We start from the raw sequence: 17,638 nt of genomic DNA, 5'->3' as shown, positions 1-17,638 counted from the left end.
TAATTTTCTTTTCAACTGCTTGCCAGGAGTATTTCCTGATGTTCTGAATGACTGTTGATCAAAAGGTGCTCACAATGCCTTTAAACCTTTTAGATCTACCACTTACCTGAAAATAAATTTAACATCTTATGGTAATAAATAAATAATGCTGATTAGCCTGTAGCTGTTATTCAGCCAGCAGTTGCTGCATTTATAAACTATTCAGTAACAGATTTTGTATTGATGGCCTTTAAAGAGGGTTCTTTTAAAACATATGATTAATGATAGTTAACTGCTACATAAATAAGCTAAACAGCACCCCACTGGTAACTTATTTTTTAGAAAATAATACTCATTATTCATATTCTTCATAAGAAGAAATAAGGTAGAAGAAAACGATCAAGAGAAACCACTATGAACTGTCTACAACCCATGTACCTACAAAGCCATTCTTCCCCATTGGCCTGTTTAATAACAACAGGGCAGGAATAAGCAAATTAATCAGAGCACACCAAAAAGTGTACACCAGGAAGACTTCCTAAATTTCCACTCAACAGATTCTAGACAAAATTGCTGGAATTTAAAAGCAAACAGACAAACACAACCCAAACCCCACCACCAAGACGCCAGAAGTTGTTTTGAAGGACTAAGCATCACACACTTATTTTTCCAGGTGCAAGTACCTGTTGAATTCCTGGTTTGTGAGAAGATAGAATTAATTTTGCCCCAGTTGAGGACAAATCCTAAAGTTTTTGTCATTCACTTAGGGGCTGAGAGGCTTGGGCACAAGTTAAAACAATCTGTTAAATACTTAAGATTTTAATACCTCACTGAAAACAATGTCAACCTCGGCCCACAGGCTGAACTCATCTTTGCATAGCTCTGTTTTTTAAAACTAGAAGGCACTGCAACTAGAAGCAGCTCCTTTTAGAAGCTGCCTCATAGAATTCAAGCCATTGCTGTTGACCTCATTAGTTTAACCATCCATTCTTATTTTCTCAGTAGCCTTTAGCAATCTGTAGCTGACAGTCACAAGGCTAGTCCCAGCATCGACTCAGGTAAAACAAACTGCATTCTGTCCTGCTCTGCAAGCATCACTGGAACACAACTATCAGCAGCACACTTTTCTGAACAGTTTTTCCAGACTTCTCCTGGTAGTCTATTCTTTTTCCTCTATTTTGGAGAAAGCACTTGCCCTTAACACCTCCATGCAGTTCACAAGGATTAGAGTCCCAGTTAGCTCTCGCCACTGTTTTGTTACTGGGTTCTTCATTTTATCCAAGCTTGACTGCAGGTCCTGTAAAACATCCCTGTAGCTATCTCCATAATGAGCAGCCCACGTGTAGAGAAAGTCATATGCAGGTTTCCACATCATCTGAAAACAAAGGGAAAAAATAATTTCAAAGATTTCAGAAATTTAATTATTAAAACAACAACAAAAAAATGAAGTCTGTCCAGTGGTAGAAAATTCACCAAAACAAAAATATGTGTTTGATCCTTAGCCATGCTGAAATGCTTTATCACAAAAGGCATGTTGATAGGAAAGCTCTAAACTTCTTTACTTCATTTCTCTGAAGCGCTCCAATTCTCAGAGAGGTAAGTAATGGAATGATAAATTCTTTTTATTCAGGGGATTATTACCAAGTTGAACTATATCCCTGCCTGAAAGCATAATTCAGATAATAGGTATAGTGGTTTGGGAGTTAGCTGCCCCACTCCCACCCCTCCCCACAAATTCAGCAGACTAGACTCAGTCATCTGGAAGTTAAGGAAGCTATATTTACAGCTTAGCACAATTTACAAGCACTTTTACCTTGTATATAACTGTAAATACCTGCATATACAAGGTAAAAGTAACACAGAAACACAAAAACCCTCCCAAACCAGTCAAACTGCCAGGAGGCTCCTGACCCAAACATCCTCCCCCTCTTTCCCTCCCTTCAGAAATAACCATATCAGTCCCCATATATCTCATGTGATAGATCCGGAGAGATCTGAGGTGAGATGTCAAAAAAGATGCCAAGGAGGTTAGAGGAAAAAGGTTAGATCAAAGAGTTAAGGCAGATGCAAGCACACAGACCACCAGTGAGAAGAAGTGAGAATTAACTGAGAAGTATCTTATCTATATTTTGACTAGTTGTGTTTCTCAGCAGAAGAATGAGTGATAGAGGTCATTGTTACTTTCTTTCTTCTCACAACTAAGGATTTCTCTCAGTGAAATATTCCAATTAGCCTCAAACCAGCACAACAAGGGTGGAAATAAAACATCTTTGCCTTTGGTCATATTTGCAATGAATACATCCAGTATTAAAGTTTACCTGTTTGGAGTTTGGCTGTGCCTTCCCTTTACCTCATTAATCAGCATCCTATTGTCCCATTACTTTGCCTAGAAATTTTAAGCATCCTTCATATCTTCAAAAAATGTAGCAGGAGAAAGGTAATCTATTTATAAAGTAATAAAAATGAAAGAAAAGAACCCAAACACTCCAAAAGCAAGGCAGTCAGAAGTTTCCATAATCACAATTAATTCAACTTGGGACATTTAAATTGCAAATTTAAAAGGAAACAAAGGCAATTAAAATAGGTGGTACTGGTATTCCTTGTTTCAAGTTACAATATGTTCATTTTACGTCAGGTCAATATGGAGCAGCTCCTTAGCAGGTGTAATTTGTCACTTGTCCATTAAGCTATGACAGCATGACTCACACAGCAAGCTGGACTCTATCTGTCAAAGTGCTGATGCTCAGAGAAAAGCTGCTCAGCTTGCAAACAAAAGCACTGTTTTCCCAGCTGCTGCTTTTCCAGGTTTACCTTGGGCTAACCATGGGTTCTAGTTTCCCACTCCTCACCGGCAGTCGGTGTGTTGCAAGCAGCAGTTGAGTTAACAGTTGCAGGGACAATACACAAAGCCACAGAGACCCATCAAAGGTCTAGGCAGTTCCTATTCTAGCAAAACCACACAAGTGGGTATTAATAACAGGATGTACAGACTGATGTGTGCACATATATATACACACACACACAGAATCACAGAACTTTAGAGGCTGAAAGGGACCTCCAGACCTCATGGATTCCAGCCCCCTTGCCAAAAAGCAGGATCACCTAGGGTGCTCCACGCAGGAATGCATCCAGGTGGGTTTTGAGAGTCTCCAGAGAAGGAGACTCCACAGCCTCCCTGGGCAGCCTGTTCCAGTGCTAACAGTAAAGAAGTTTCTCCTCATGCTTGAGGTGAAATCTTCTGTGTTCAAGCTTGTATCCATTGTTCCTTGTCATATTACAGTGCACCAACCAAAACAGATTGGTCTCATCCACTTGATGGCCACCTCTCAGATAGTTATAGACATTGATCAGATCCCCTCTCAGTCTTCCCTTCTCAAGACTAAACAGCTCCAGGCCTCACAGTGTCTCTTCACAGGAGAGATGCTCAAGTCCTCTAATCACCCTTGTGGTGAAGTGATCAGGAAGCCCAGATTTTATGAACATGTTTTTTCTCTTTCAATGCAAAGGCAATTCAGGAAGAAATTAGTTATTTCCTCAATCTAATCCTATTAATTTACAAAAAAAATATGCAATATAAAGCTCTACTGCCTTGATTTAAGCTTTATTTATGTGATTCCTTAAGGAACCAAGTTTCTTCATAGTCCTGAGTGTTTTTCCACATTTGGCCAAAGAACTCTCAACTTACTCCAAGACTGATTCTATTGTAGATTCTGTAAACATCTCCCTCAGCTTCTACTGCCTTTCCTCCCCAACCCCAAATAGAAAAGCTCACCAAACTCATATCCTCACCAGTGTGTCTCAAAAAAGAAGAGGCTATTCCTTCAGTGAAGTTTTTTGTCTAAAGTTTTAAGTCTTTTGAAGTTTTAAGTCTAAAAGAGGGAATGGTGTCATCATTCACTCAGAATAAATGGTATCTACTTCTTGCTTGAAGGGAATCTACCAAAGTCATAACCAAAAGGTTACAAAAGGAGGGAGGTGGGAAATAGCAGTAGGTAGGAAGAAAGTGAGTGATGAATTCTTTCCTTTTATCAGATAAGCTATGTTGAAAACATTTATCAAAGAATGGTTTAGGTTGGAAGGGATCTCAAGAATCATCCAGTTCCAACCCCCAGCCATAGGCAGGGACACCTCCCACTAGAACAGGTTGCTCAAGGCCTCATCCAACCTGGCCTTGAACACCTCCAGGGAGGGAGCTGCCACAGCCTCACTGGACAACCTGTGCCAGTGTCTCACCACCCTCACTATAAAAAGCTTCTTCCTAACATCCAGTTTAAATCTTCCCTCTGCAGTTTAAACCCATTACTCCTCATCCTGTCATTACAAGACCTTGTAAATAATCCCACCCCAGCCTTCCCCAGGCTGCAGAGCCCCAACTCTCGTAGCCTGTCCTCCTAGCAGAGCTGCTGCATCCCTCTGAGCATCTTTGTGGCCTCCTCTGGACTTGCTCCAACAGTTTGCTGTCCTTCTTGTGTTGAGGGTTCCAGAACTGCACACAGTACTCCATGTGAGGTCTGATGAGAGCAGAATACAGAAGGTGAATCCCTTGCCCTGCTGGCCATGCTGCTCTTGCTGCAACCTAGGACACAGTTGGGTGTCTGTGCTGCACGTGCATGCTGCTGGCTCAAGATTTCCAATCTTCTACTGTAAATACTATGTATTACAACATATTTTACTGAACTACAGCAGTTCATCACTCCTGTATTCATACTGAAACCAAAAAGGTCCCATATTCCTGTTTTAAGTCTGATAACCAAGCAGCCAACAAGAGAAGATGACAGTCCCTGATATTCTGCCACTGGCTGTGCCTTTTCCCTGTCTCCTGCTTCCTTTCCTTATATTCTTGTCTCACCAGGACATTTTAAGAATTGGGGTACAGCCTTTTCTGTCTTCCCCAGAACATGAAAAGACAGCAAGCATGAAAAGGTGCTGTACTTGCACTTGTGCTTAAGGTCAATCTGACACTGAGCAATCAGAGAATTGGCTGAAATATGCCTAAACCACAAAATCTCTTTTCCTCTACTGCCACAATTCTTTTTTTTTCCCTTCAGACAAAAGAGAAAGAAAAAAAAATACTCAAAAGCTTTTTAAACTGGTCATCAGTGGTACATGATTAACTCAGCAATGACCTACACTCTCACCACACCAACCTAATACTGCAAAGCAATGTTCAAAGGCAGGCCCTTCTCCACATCCACATTCTCTGATACAATGGGTGAATTAAATTGCATTTGACACCCCTGAATTATATCAAAGAGGACTTTCAGGTAAAGCATTAAATCACTGCAACATCCTGGGCAAGTCTCATTTCAGCTGTGTGCATGAGTTTTCTTTCTGCTCCCAGTGCCTCTGTTGAGTAGTTAATAATACCTACATCCTCTGTAAAGTGATTTGGAATTTACTGATGAAAAGCACTTCAAAATCTAGGCACCAATTGTTGCTTCTTTGATCATCTGGGAGAAGATTTCTGCCACTAAGAAAAACATTAAGTTTAGAAGAAGGAATATTTTTTTCAGCAGTCTCTTCATGGTAGAACAGTCTTTGAAGGGTAACAAATCATTTTATGTTTTCAGATAACCCTCAAGAATTAGTCAAAAATAATTACTCTTCCATCTTCTCTTGACTTGCTGTCTTCATGTCAACAAGTGCTATCAAATGAGACTTTTTTACCATTAGAAATAGGAATTATAAAAAGAAACCATCAGTGGTTGTGAAATTGTGAATGAGAAACAGCAATTCCTTCAGCACAGAGGTGAGAGAGAAGGAATTCAGGCAGGATCACGAGCATTACCTGAAGTAATGAGAGGAGAATAGTACAGGCAGAGGGAGTGTCAAGCCTGAATGCAAGTGTTCAGAGCAGAAAGATCAGCTTGAGCATCATTCAGGGTAAAACTCAGTCTAGGGACTAGAAGTCACTGGTATGTAGCTGTAGGAAACAGTGGATCTACTGCATGCTTTGGTGTTAAGAGTGAAGAAATGCAGGAATCAACCTGACTGCCCAGGCACACATGCACCAGGAGCACAGGACAGTGCTCAGAAGTGCAGACAAGAGTCCACTATTTTGTGCTGTCTCCTTCAGAATTTCAGGGCACCAGGCTGCCATGCCTGCACTAGTCTAAAAAAGTGCCTGGATGGCCCATCTCAAAGACTGGTGGTGGATGGAGCTCAGTCTGGCTGGCACCCAGTCATAGAAGTTTCTTGGGTTATTACATAAGGAGACAACCACAACGGACACCTCTCATTATCAGAGAATCAACCAGGTTGGAAGAGACCTCCAAGATCATCCAGTCCAACCTATCACCCATTCCTATCCAGTCATCTAGACCATCTCCCCCCTCCTCTCTGTACTCTGGGCCTCTCTTTGCTGAGCACTTCCTTCCTCTTCTGACTTCGTGTTCCTGCCAGCTCTGGTTTTCCTCCCAGATGGCAAATGTTCCTCTCCTGGCTACCTCCACTTGCAAGCAGCAGCAATGCCTTCTGCCTTGCTCTGCACAGCATTAAAGCAAATGACAAGGCTGAAACTCACTGCTAACTGCAAGTGGTCACTAGTGGTGTCCCCCAGAGTTCAGTTCTGGGGACTGTCCTCTTTAGTGTATTTATCAATGTTCTGGATGAGGGGACTGAGTCCACCCTAAGTTTGCACATAACACTAAGCTGGGTAGCTGTGTTGATCCACTAGAGGGTAGGGAAGCTTTACAATGGGATCTGGACAGGTTAGGCTGATGGGCCAAGGCTAACCGTATGAAGTTCAACAAGGCCAAGTGCCAGCTCCTCTGCCTGGGTCACAACAACCCAGCTGTGTGGTTGGAAAGCTGTCACTTGGAGAGGGACCTGGGGGTATTGGTTGATAGTTCACTGAACATGAGTAAGCAGTGCCCAGGTGGCCAAGAAAGCCAATGACATCCTGGCTTGTGTTAGAAGCACTGTGGCCAGCAGGAACAGGGAGGTGACCAGTACTCTGCACTGGTGAGGCCACACCTCAAGTATTGTGTTCAATTCTGGGTTCCTCACTAGGAAGGAATTTGACTATGTCCAGAGAAGAGCAGTGAGGCTCATGAAGGGCCTGGAGCACTCAGGCTGTGAGGAATATCTCAGGGAGCTGGGATTGTTCAGAGGAGGCTGAAGTACAACTCCATCACTCTCTAAAATTATCTGAAAGAAGGCTGGAGTGAGGGTGGGGAAGCATCTTCTCCTTGATGACAAGCAACAGGCACAAAGGAAATGCTTAGAAGCTGTGCCAGGGGAGGTTCAGGTTGGATATTAGGAAATATTTCTTCACTGAAAAGGTTCTCAAATATTGTAATGGTCTGCCCAGGGAAGCAAAATTGGTGTCAGAGCTTCCAAGCCCTTGTCATGCTATTTAAGCTAAACTATGACAACTATTACACAGATAAAGAAGAGCATTAGTGGTGGAGGTAAGCACCCTTTCTGTGGAAAGGGCTCCTGCAAGGACTGCATAGTCTTCCTCAGCATGTCTGAAATGCCAGCAGAGGTGTAAGTACGATTAGCAAGGCAGGAAGAAGGGACTGAAAGTGGCCCTTGGGTGTGATTGAAGAGCTGAAGCTTAAGATATAGACCAGGACCTCTACAGCAAATTAATTTGGCCCAATGAGACTAAACAATTGCCCTCACAGGAATGTCTAGACAATTGCAAGTAAAAATTGGTGAAGATTCCTTGCATTCAAGGAGGTACAATTTAAACAAGGAAGCTGGACAGCAAGAGAAAAGAAGCAAGGAAGAATGACAGAAGGTTAGGGGCTGGAAGGGAGCTCCAACCCCCTGGCAGAGCAGGATCACCTATACCAGGTCACACAGGAATGCACCCAGGTGAGTTCTGAATATCTCCAGAGAGGGAGATTCCACAACCCCCCGGGCAGCCTGTTCCAGTGTTCTGCCACCCTCACAGGTAAAAAAATCCCCCTAATGTTTACAGAGAAGGTCAGTGCCTGGCTGTGCTTCTCCAGAGGAGCAAGTGTGCACTCGCTGTTACACCAGAGCCTTACCTCCAGAGCTACTGTTCCGTTTTTCCCTTGGTGCGGCACCTCGTAAGCCTCAATCTGCTGCTTTGTGAGTCGAGCTAGCTTCTCTGCAAGCTCCCGCCAGCATCTGCCAAGCTTGACAGCTGAAGTCAAAATGATGGTGTCCTGGGTGAGACGTGCCACTAATCCCTGGCAATCTATTTTCAAAAGTGCCTGTGATGATAATTTTCATTAGTGGTTTTTTTTTTCCACTGGCAATTACAGACAAAACATTATCATGTATATCACTAGCCTGCATTTCCAAGGCAGGAAGGCTTTTGTCTATTTTATGTTCTTACAAATAGGTCACTTCTTTCCCTACAAATAGGTGCTGCCAACAGCTGCATAGCAAAACTGCCCACAAGCCTAACAAAAACAGAGCTGGCATTCAGCTGCTGAAGCGGTCCAGTGTCAAGTGGATCCTGCCAAGCCTACAGATTCTGAAGGAAAGATAAGCTTCCCTAATAAAAATACTTAGGACATCAAATTTAGCTTCTTAAAAATATGAAGCTTAAAAATGAAGTTAGACTATTGTTGTACCAATGTGTGGTCCTTCATCTACTAGTTTGCTGGGAAAAAAAATCCCTGATTACATTAGAATCATAGAATCAGTCAGGGTTGGAATGGACCACGAGGATCAGCCAGTTCCAGCCTCCCTGCCATGGGCAGGGACACCCTACCCTAGATCAGGCTGCCCACAGCCTCATCCAGCCTGGCCTTAAACACTCAGTTCTTCACTGAGAGAGAGTCATTGGACACTGGAATGGGCTGCCCGGGGAGGTGGTGGAGTTGCCGTCCCTGGGGCTGTTCAAGGCAGGGTTGGACGTGGCACTTGGTGCCATGGTCTGGGCTTGAGCTCTGTGGTAAAGGGTTGGACTTGATGATCTGTGAGGTCTCTTCCAACCCTGATGATACTGTGATACTGTGACCTCCAGGGACGGGACCTCAACCACCTCCCTGGGCAACCCATTCCAGGCTCTCACCACTCTCATGCTCAACAACTTCCTCCTCAATTGGAGGCAATTTTTTTCTCCTCACACAGAACCAAGAATTTACTGATCAGCAAGTGGAAATGCAGACACAAACCCCTTCTTTCCACCATGCCAAATGAGCTTTTACATACTAGAATATACAAAAACCCACCCAGCCCCAAAACAATGTGAAAAACTTTCAGGAGTGAAACCTGAAAAGACAAAGAATGTTGCATTCTCCTTTATTTGTTTTGGGTAAAAGAGAATGAGAAAAATAGCTGTTGGTTTTCCCCCTTCTCTTCAAGTTACCAGCAAAACGTTCCACTGGAAATATTGACTTTTCCAGTAAAATCCAGAAGTCTTTCCTGGATTATAAGATACTGATTTTCACCAAACTACCAAGCACTTCTGCAGAAAGCAAGCACTCAAACACTTAAATCTTTGTGATTTCATTGTGAAACACTTTTCCACAAACTGCCACACCGCAAACAGCTGAACTTTTGGTAGGCACAGTAGTGAGAAGCAGACTGTAGTGTACCACACCAAATCCCACTATGGTTTGAGGAGGGAATATTGTTCAGCTTTGCTCTGATAATCAAAAACCCTATTAAACATAAGCCCAGGAGATTAATGAAAAGAAATAGCAAGTATATTCTACTCCAAAGTAGAATTAACATCGGATGATGTTGAGCTCCAAGCCTGGCTTTACAAAGACAGGGCATAGCTCAAAGTCATATACAGCTCAACAAAGTGGGATGTGTGGTTAACATAATTATGCCCCACCATTTACTCGTTATGTAAGGGACTCTCACCTTTCACTCCCCCTTCCCCATTTTCTACAGAGGTATGGCAGGATAAATTCTATTTAATTCTTACTCAATTTTATTCCATGCAGTTTAATGAAGTCTTAAGAGTTTTATGAGGCCGCTGCTACCAAAAGTTCCTGAATCCTGCTGAAACTGCTGTCAGCACGAACTAATCATGAGAAGCAAACCCTGTTAATGTTCACAATTCAAGATAGTCAAAAGGCTTCAGATAAAAGGCTACAATGTGGATTTTTAAACAACCATCTCCACAATACTTTATTTTCACATCAGAAATCTAATCCTTTTCTGTCCCAAAAGAGGCTGGTAGAATTTTCAGTCAGAGCCAAAGATAACATTGAGTAATTATTAATTCCAAATTAATTTGTGAACATATCAATAAATACATTAAGATGATTAACAATGCAACCTGTTACATGGAAGCATTTAGAATAAAGCCACTTGTTACTTGACATAACAGCACTGAATCACATAGAAGCTGCCCAGAGGCTTACAAATAAGACCTATGAAAATAAGTGTCAAAATACCAATAATATTTGCCTCAGGCTGCTACAACATTGACTGTGAAGTTGTCATGGGTGGACAGAAAAATCTTGTCTTCATCATGTGGATCAGGATCTTTTTGCTTTAAGCATTTGAAACTAACTTTGATATGTGCCTTAGGGTACACAACTCTATCTAAATAATGGAGTTTGCATGCTATAAGGTTACTAAACACTTGACAATAGGAATGTAAATTGCTCAGAGAAGCAAATTACTATGTTGATTTCATAATGAAAGATGTTTCAATCATGATCAATTAAAAAAAAACAGCTCAGCTAATCTACTATGTGAGGAAGGCTCCTGGAACATTTACAAAGCACTATTTAGAGATCATTCATCAAAATACTATTACTCTTCATGAGAGTCTGGATGTATTTTGCATCTATAGGTTTGTACAGCTCCTAGTAATATGCTCAAGCTTTAGAATCATAGAATCAAACAGGTTGGAAGAGACCTCCAAGATCATCCAGTCCAACCTAGCACCCGGACCTATTCAATCAACTACACCATGGCACTAAGTGCCTTGTCCAGTCTTGAACACCTTCAGGGACGGTGACTCCACCACCGACCTGGGGAGCCCATTCCAAAGCAAATCACTCTCTCTATGAAAAACTTCCTCTTAATATCAAGTCTGTAACTCCCCCAACCCAACTGTGTCCCCTTGTTCTGCTACTGTTTGTAAAGATTCCTACAAGGGACCCTGTTTCCTTGTTCACACATTACTGTTGAGTAGTTTCTTGGTAAGGCATTCAGAGTAACCAAGTTAGTTCACGCCATACTTACAACAATGAGCTCATAAAGAAACAGCCTCTTCTTTTTGTTAGCATGGCAGTCTTCCTTCATCCTCTTCACAACATGTGCAATTCTCTCCGATTCCTTATCAACATGTGCCTCATCAAAGTCATCCAGACACATATGTGAATAACCCAGCACCTCAGCCAAAGCTCTCCAGTCATAGACGCTCTCTGATACTGTAGACAGAACGACCGAGTAGATGTAAGTCAGCTTTTTGAATGGCAATGCAATCTGTTCAACGAGATTCCTGGTCGTTAGCTCGCTGTCAGCAGTGTCCATAGCCTGCTCTTTGGAAATCACTTTAATGTTTTTGCAATGCACAAGGCCAACCTTCCTTCTGAGAACTCCCACGTACCACTCCTTTATTTTAGTTTGTCCTATGGCTTTGACTTTGTCTTCACCAAGAAGCGCTATGGTGTCCCCCTTAAAATACTCTAGCAAATAGTCAATCTTATTTTGACGTAAGACAGTTTTCAAGGCCACTCCATATGTATTAACACTCAAAGTCTTGTCTTGAAACTTGGGATATTTAACTGTTGGTATCAAAAGCAAAGGTGCGGAGTTAATCTCTTTGCGGTTCTGTAAGCGCTTTGGCCTGTTGATAATTCCGCTTAACTTTGGAGCCGGATCAGGAGTTGTGACATGGAACTGTGTCACTTGCCTGCTTTTTAAGACTTTAATCTGAACAAGGAAGACAAAGAAATGCATCTCCCTACATCCAAGCATGGAGAACAGGAATTGTTGGCGGACCATTTCACCAGTTTTCAGCTCCTCCCCTTTAATATTTTTGCTTTGATCTTCCATCTTCACTTCAAAATTTGGATCACAGGAGACCAAAGAAATGTTTAGATCTTGTGGCTTTTCAAGCAGAAATGTGTGTTTTCCCCACAGCTGAAACACAACAGGAGGCATATTCTTCCCTCCTTTTTTGATATCGCAAACTGTGAGTTTTCCTGGAATGTAGTTATGACCAAAGACTGCAAAAACTGCTGTAAAAGAAGGGTGAATGTATTTGGGACCATAAATTCCAACTGAGACTGTTCTATGAACGTAGTCCCAGACATTAGTAGCTGGAGGCTGGATTTTGTTTGCTTGTACAGCAATCACTGCATACATCACATGGCTGAGTTCGCTTAGCTTCACTTGTATGGTATCTTGGTAAGTGTAACAATTCTCTAGTTTCTTGAAAGGCCCTTCTTTGTTGAGGCTACAAAAACACACAATATCGCTCATCACTTGGCTGAGTGGATCATTCTTCACTTTCGCAGCAACCTTCACCTCCAGGAAAATGGCTTCCCTCGTGTTGAGGTTGCTCAGTGTAAGTTCTATCAGAGGGCTTATGGTGCTAGAGAGTTCATTGTTGAACAGTGATGGAGGGTTAAGGATAGCCTTCAAACCGACTTCTTGGAATTCCCCGGGTGACACATGACCGACGGGGACGTGAACGTTGATATCCGAGTCAGGTAGCTGCACCGAACCCCCTTCGTGACTCAGTTTGCAAACGACATGAATGTCTGTGGCTTGCGTCTGCGCCCACCCCGGACTATGGCTCATGGCTTCTAAATCGAGGCAAGAGCGAGTGAGCTGGCGATGGCTCAGCCAAGCCCTCTTGTAGGCCTTGCGGTCGTTCTGAAGCCATCTCATGTCTGAAGCCAGAGTCTTCTGAGGTGCTGTCTTGCAGGGATTAAATCTTTGGTTATCCACAATATCCAAGAAGTCAGAGACGCTCTTTGACCGTCCAGATCTTCTTGCTGAAGTCCTTCTTAGAAGACAATCAATATCTAGCTCATCACCTGAGGAAGCCAAAGAATCCCTGTTGCTGGGAACTGCAGGGAACAAAGAGGGTTTTTCTTTCAAGATCGAAAGGTATTTATTATGCTCATTTCTATTTGAAGCAGCTATGTCGTGTACAAAAGGGTTGGAAGCTGACAGTTCATTCCAGAAAGGATTAGTCTTGGAAACAGCCTGGGCATGTTTGAATACATCAGACCAGTCAATATCCAAATCCAACTTATTTTCATTGATGTCTGTTTGAAAGAAAAAAACAATAGCACTTCCTGAAGCACAGAGACTTGAGATATTCCATTCATTAAGCTAAATTTATCCTGCTAAAATGCATATAGATCATTCATGTACTTCTCCTTCAGGTTTTTTTAAAGACTATCAGTATTGATTTCTAAACAGCTTTAAGAATCTCTGTTAATAGAAAGGAGTGCTAACAAATTGGTCTAGAAGATGCTTTACATCCTTCAGCAAGCTGCTGATGTTTATCATCAACTCCAGTGATGATTAATCAGCATTGAGTCCACAGGAGGTTTAAACTCTCCTATTCTGGTAACATTTGAGATCTTACAAAATGCCATGGATTTCTTTCCTTTGCATGTAACACTTTTTGCAAAGATTAAACATCAACCATTTCATTTCTCAAACACTACAGAGTGTACAGATGAATCCTGATTAATATGTTTCTTTTCATGCTGGGGCACGTGCATTTAACACCCTTACAACTTGTGTACAGACTTTGATATATTAGCTTTCCATTGGGAAAAAAAAAAAAGAATCACTAGTATAAGTTATGAGGTTTTGTATAATATGAACTTTGGAGATAGATGCTGCTGTAGCTACTAATTTTTTTGAGAGTGCACATAAATAGAAAAATAAAGGTGTGGTAAGTGATGCTTAAACATGCTTTCTAATTAAAATAGTCGTTCTTAATAGTAACATCTCTGGCATGAAGACAACTTCTGATTACATTTGACATTAATAACTGTTCACAGGAGTTGGTTTATAGAATCAAGCAGGTTGGAAGAGACCTGCAAGATCCATCTTTCACCCAGCCCTGTCCAATCAACTAGACCATGGCACTAAGTGCCTCATCCAGGCTTTGCTTGAACACCTCCAGGGACAGCAACTCCACCACCTCCGGCGACTCCACCACCTCCCTGGGCAGCCCATTCCAATGCCAATCACTCTCTCTGCCAACAACTTCCTCCTAACACCCAGCCTAGGCCTCCCCTGAAACAGCTTGAGACTGTGTCCCCATGTTCTGTTGCTGGTTGCCTGGGAGAAGAGGCCAACCCCCACCTGGCTACAGCCTCCCTTCAGGTAGTTGTAGACAGCAATGAGGTCCCCCCTGAGCCTCCTCTTCTCCAGGCTGCACACCCCCAGCTCCCTCAGCCTCTCCTCACAGGGCTGTGCTCCAGGCCTCTCAGCAGCTTTGTCGCCCTCCTGTGGACACGTTGCAGTATATCAACATCTCTCTTGAACTGAGTGGCCCAGAACTGGACACAGGACTCAAGGTGTGACCTGACCAGTGCTGAGTACAGGGGAAGAATCACCTTCCTTGTCCTGCTGGTCACACTGTTCCTGATCCAGGCCAGGATGCCATTGGCTCTCTTGGCCACCTGGGCACACTGCTGGCTCAGGTTCAGCTACTATCTACCAGTACCCCCAGGTCCCTTTCTTCCTGGATGCTCTTCAGCCACTCCATCCCCAGTCTGTAGCACTGCTTGGGGGTTGTTGCGGCTAAAGTGTAGAACCCTGCACTTGACCTTGTTAAATCTCATCCCATTGGCCTCTGCCCACCCATCCAGCCTGACATGGTCCCTCTGCAGAGCCCTCCTACCCTCTAATAGATCAACACCTGCTCCTAACTTGGTGTCATCTGCAAACTCACTGATGATGGACTCAATTTCCTCATCCAGATCATCAATAAAGACATTGAACAGGATCGAGCCCAGCACTGATCCCTGGGGCACACCACTACTGACAGGCCAACAACTGGATGTGGCTCCATTCACCACCAGTCTCTGGGCTCAGCCATTTCAGAGTGAATCTGTTTCAAGACTCACATCTCTTGCACTAGAGTGCATGCAACCTTTTGTGCTAAGGGTTTCTATTCAATTGGCTGTTCTTTCTCTACATGCAGAGGTGATACCATCCATTCTTCATGCATCCTTGTAAAGAACTTTAATTTTAGAGGGGAAATGCAGCATACCTATTCTTTCAGCACATCTATAGCCTTCATTATACCACTTTCCTTAATGCCTTCCATCTGCAATGTTACTATTTCTTGCTACAGTTGCAAGAATATCTGTGTCTTCAGCCCAAAAATAAAACCATTAAACTTCCATGCTAATACATTTCTTTTTGTTTCATTTGTCATGAATTGTTAACTAAAAGCCCAAACAATAAAGTATTTCCATAGCTTCAGAAAGGCCCCAGTTTCTCAGCACCAGACTGGAATTTATGTGCTTCCTAGCTGCCTATCTGCAGTGTTCTAGCACTGACTTGCAAAGAGCCTTCCAAGTGAGCTATTGGGGTGAAGTCAGGGCACACAGCCTTGGCCAAGGCCACAGGATGCAGCTGGACTACTTCAGCACCAGCTGAAAGGTCCTTTATTTCTGCCCACAGATCAAAAGCTTTCCTTGTGCTGTGATGCCCTTCTAGTCAGATCATTATTATCTCTTAAATCTACCCCAGAAGAAATGTTAGGGCATTTTTCTGTAGGAAAAGTATGAGCAGAAAACTTTGGCAGAGTTTGAGTTATTAGGCTGGATGCTTTCTCATGCCGATGTAACAACACGTATTGCTGGTGTGCAGGGGGTTAGCAAGGAAATAACTCCTGCTCCCCAAATCACACAGCAAGTGCCAGGTTTGCCATTATTCACATCCACTATTGGACAAGCACCTAAATAATTCCTACCTTAGGGAGGAGAATGTTTTCTTAACTTCTGGGTTAAAATCACAAGGAGATTACATCAACTTCGCTGAGACTCTAGTTTTTAAACTGGGCTAACTCTAAAATTACCTTGCCTTCCTGTTTCTTCAAACACTACATTAGTGTTGTTTGGCTAAGAGCTCTCTCTTCTCCTCCCTGTCTCATTCCCCAGTAAAAATATCCTAAACAGCGTTTCTTTGTGCCAAGTTAATGTTTACAGCTCTTCCTGACCAACATTTAGCATGGCAGGGGACAAGAGGACTTCTCCAATAAGTCAAGCAAGTGTATCCTAGGGGACCTTATGACAATCCCTTGGATTCTGACTCCAGGGATATCTACAATGGCTTGAGTAGTGCAAAATACAAGCAATAAATTAGAAGTAATTAAAAGACCCATACAGGGGTTTACAGAGTAGCTCGTAACACTATTAGAGTTTTGCAGAAATAAAGACAAGTGAAGAGCCTCAGTAACACAAATAGCAGAGGTGACATACTGTAGTTGGATGAAGGTGCCTTCACCTTCATGGATGTCTGGTCATCCACATCAATCAAAGTCCCCTCTGACCTGCTCCGTGGAATCTCTCCACTGGTTATGGAATCTGTTCCACTACTGGAAGTGTTTTCCTCCTAGAAAACAGTTAAAGATACAAAAGATCAGCAAGCATGCAATTTGGGAAAGGGGAAACTGCTGAAGGATTACTGAGCTTTGCTCCTGTAACATGACACAAATAACTCAAAAAGAGTGTGAAGTTATGGTCTGAGAAAATTTCTGGCACCTGCCCAAGAGCATGGCAATCACAAGGACACACACAGAGTGAGTCTTACTGCAGCAAACTCACCAGGTGTTGCAGCTGCAGTAAAACATGGTACTCCTGCCTGAAGTCAAATCCAGCAACTTACGTAATTAAACAGCTTGGACTTGGAACTGAGCCAATTGTACAATAACTTCCATTCAGAAGGCCTTGACTAAAACCTTCTTTTTTCAAACAAACACAAACATCCTAATTCCTGTTTCCATATATTTTACTGCAGTCATTAAAGGCAAAGAGCTGAATCTGCTCCTTCCTTTGCCAATTAATATAAAGTATTTCCAACTCTTTCTGTTTTATTATTCTTCCTATGCTCTTCACTAAGAGAACATCAGGTCAGATTTTCCTTTCAGTCTGTACAAGAATGACTTGGAGTAGCTTTCCTTAGGGCTTACAGCAGCACAGCAGTAGCCCAGGAGAAGGCGTTCAAGTCTTTCTTGTTTTGGCTACAAGAAGTTCTGTTTGGTTTTGACAGTTTGCTTGTGGACCAAGCTACAGGACAGCTATAAACCAGATGCTGCAGTTGAAAGAATCGATAGCAAACCCATCAAAGGGCTGTGTAGGAGGGACATCATTCAGAGGCAGGCAACAAGAGGATGAACCCTTCAATGACTTAGCTGCCCAGAAAGAGGAGTTGTAGCTCTTCAAACGAGCAACTGTGTCTCATAAATGTAAGCTGAAGGAAATAAACTAATACAGATCTTTGCAAGCTCATTAAACTAGAGCTGTAAACCAAGAGATCATTTAGAGGCCTTCCCAGAGTCCTTTAACTGACCTTATATGTAGTGGGGTATAAATACTGATGGGCAATAGATACATTAAGACAGATGTCAGAAAAGAAGGGGAAAAAAATTGGAGACAAGAAGAAAAGAGCCAGTTTTTTTCCAGGTTCAATCCACAGGATGCAAGAACCAGCTTTGCTCATCAGAATGAGCTATCACAGCTTGCTACTTCTGCAGCAACAATTGCAGCCTAAGCAGGTT

At 42.7% G+C, this 17,638-nt stretch overlaps 1 protein-coding gene across 1 annotated transcript in view; it reads right to left on the bottom strand.

The window, feature by feature from the left end:
- Positions 1-227: 227 nt before the first annotated feature.
- The window catches only part of MACC1 (MET transcriptional regulator MACC1), a 34,206-nt gene continuing 16,795 nt past the window's right edge, over positions 228-17,638 (bottom strand). Inside the window, exons 2-5 of the mRNA XM_064166948.1 lie at positions 16,341-16,473; positions 11,116-13,154; positions 7,980-8,168; positions 228-1,354 (exon numbers count right to left, since the gene is read on the bottom strand). Coding sequence (XP_064023018.1) covers positions 1,139-1,354; positions 7,980-8,168; positions 11,116-13,154; positions 16,341-16,473 — 2,577 coding nt within the window. The 3' untranslated portion in view covers positions 228-1,138. The remainder of the gene's footprint in view (positions 1,355-7,979; positions 8,169-11,115; positions 13,155-16,340; positions 16,474-17,638) is intronic.

Source organism: Pogoniulus pusillus, chromosome 28 (genome assembly GCF_015220805.1).
Source record: "Pogoniulus pusillus isolate bPogPus1 chromosome 28, bPogPus1.pri, whole genome shotgun sequence".
Lineage (NCBI taxonomy): Eukaryota > Metazoa > Chordata > Aves > Piciformes > Lybiidae > Pogoniulus > Pogoniulus pusillus.
Note: the sequence above shows the minus strand (reverse complement) of the source record. Positions and strands in the feature narration are given on the sequence as shown.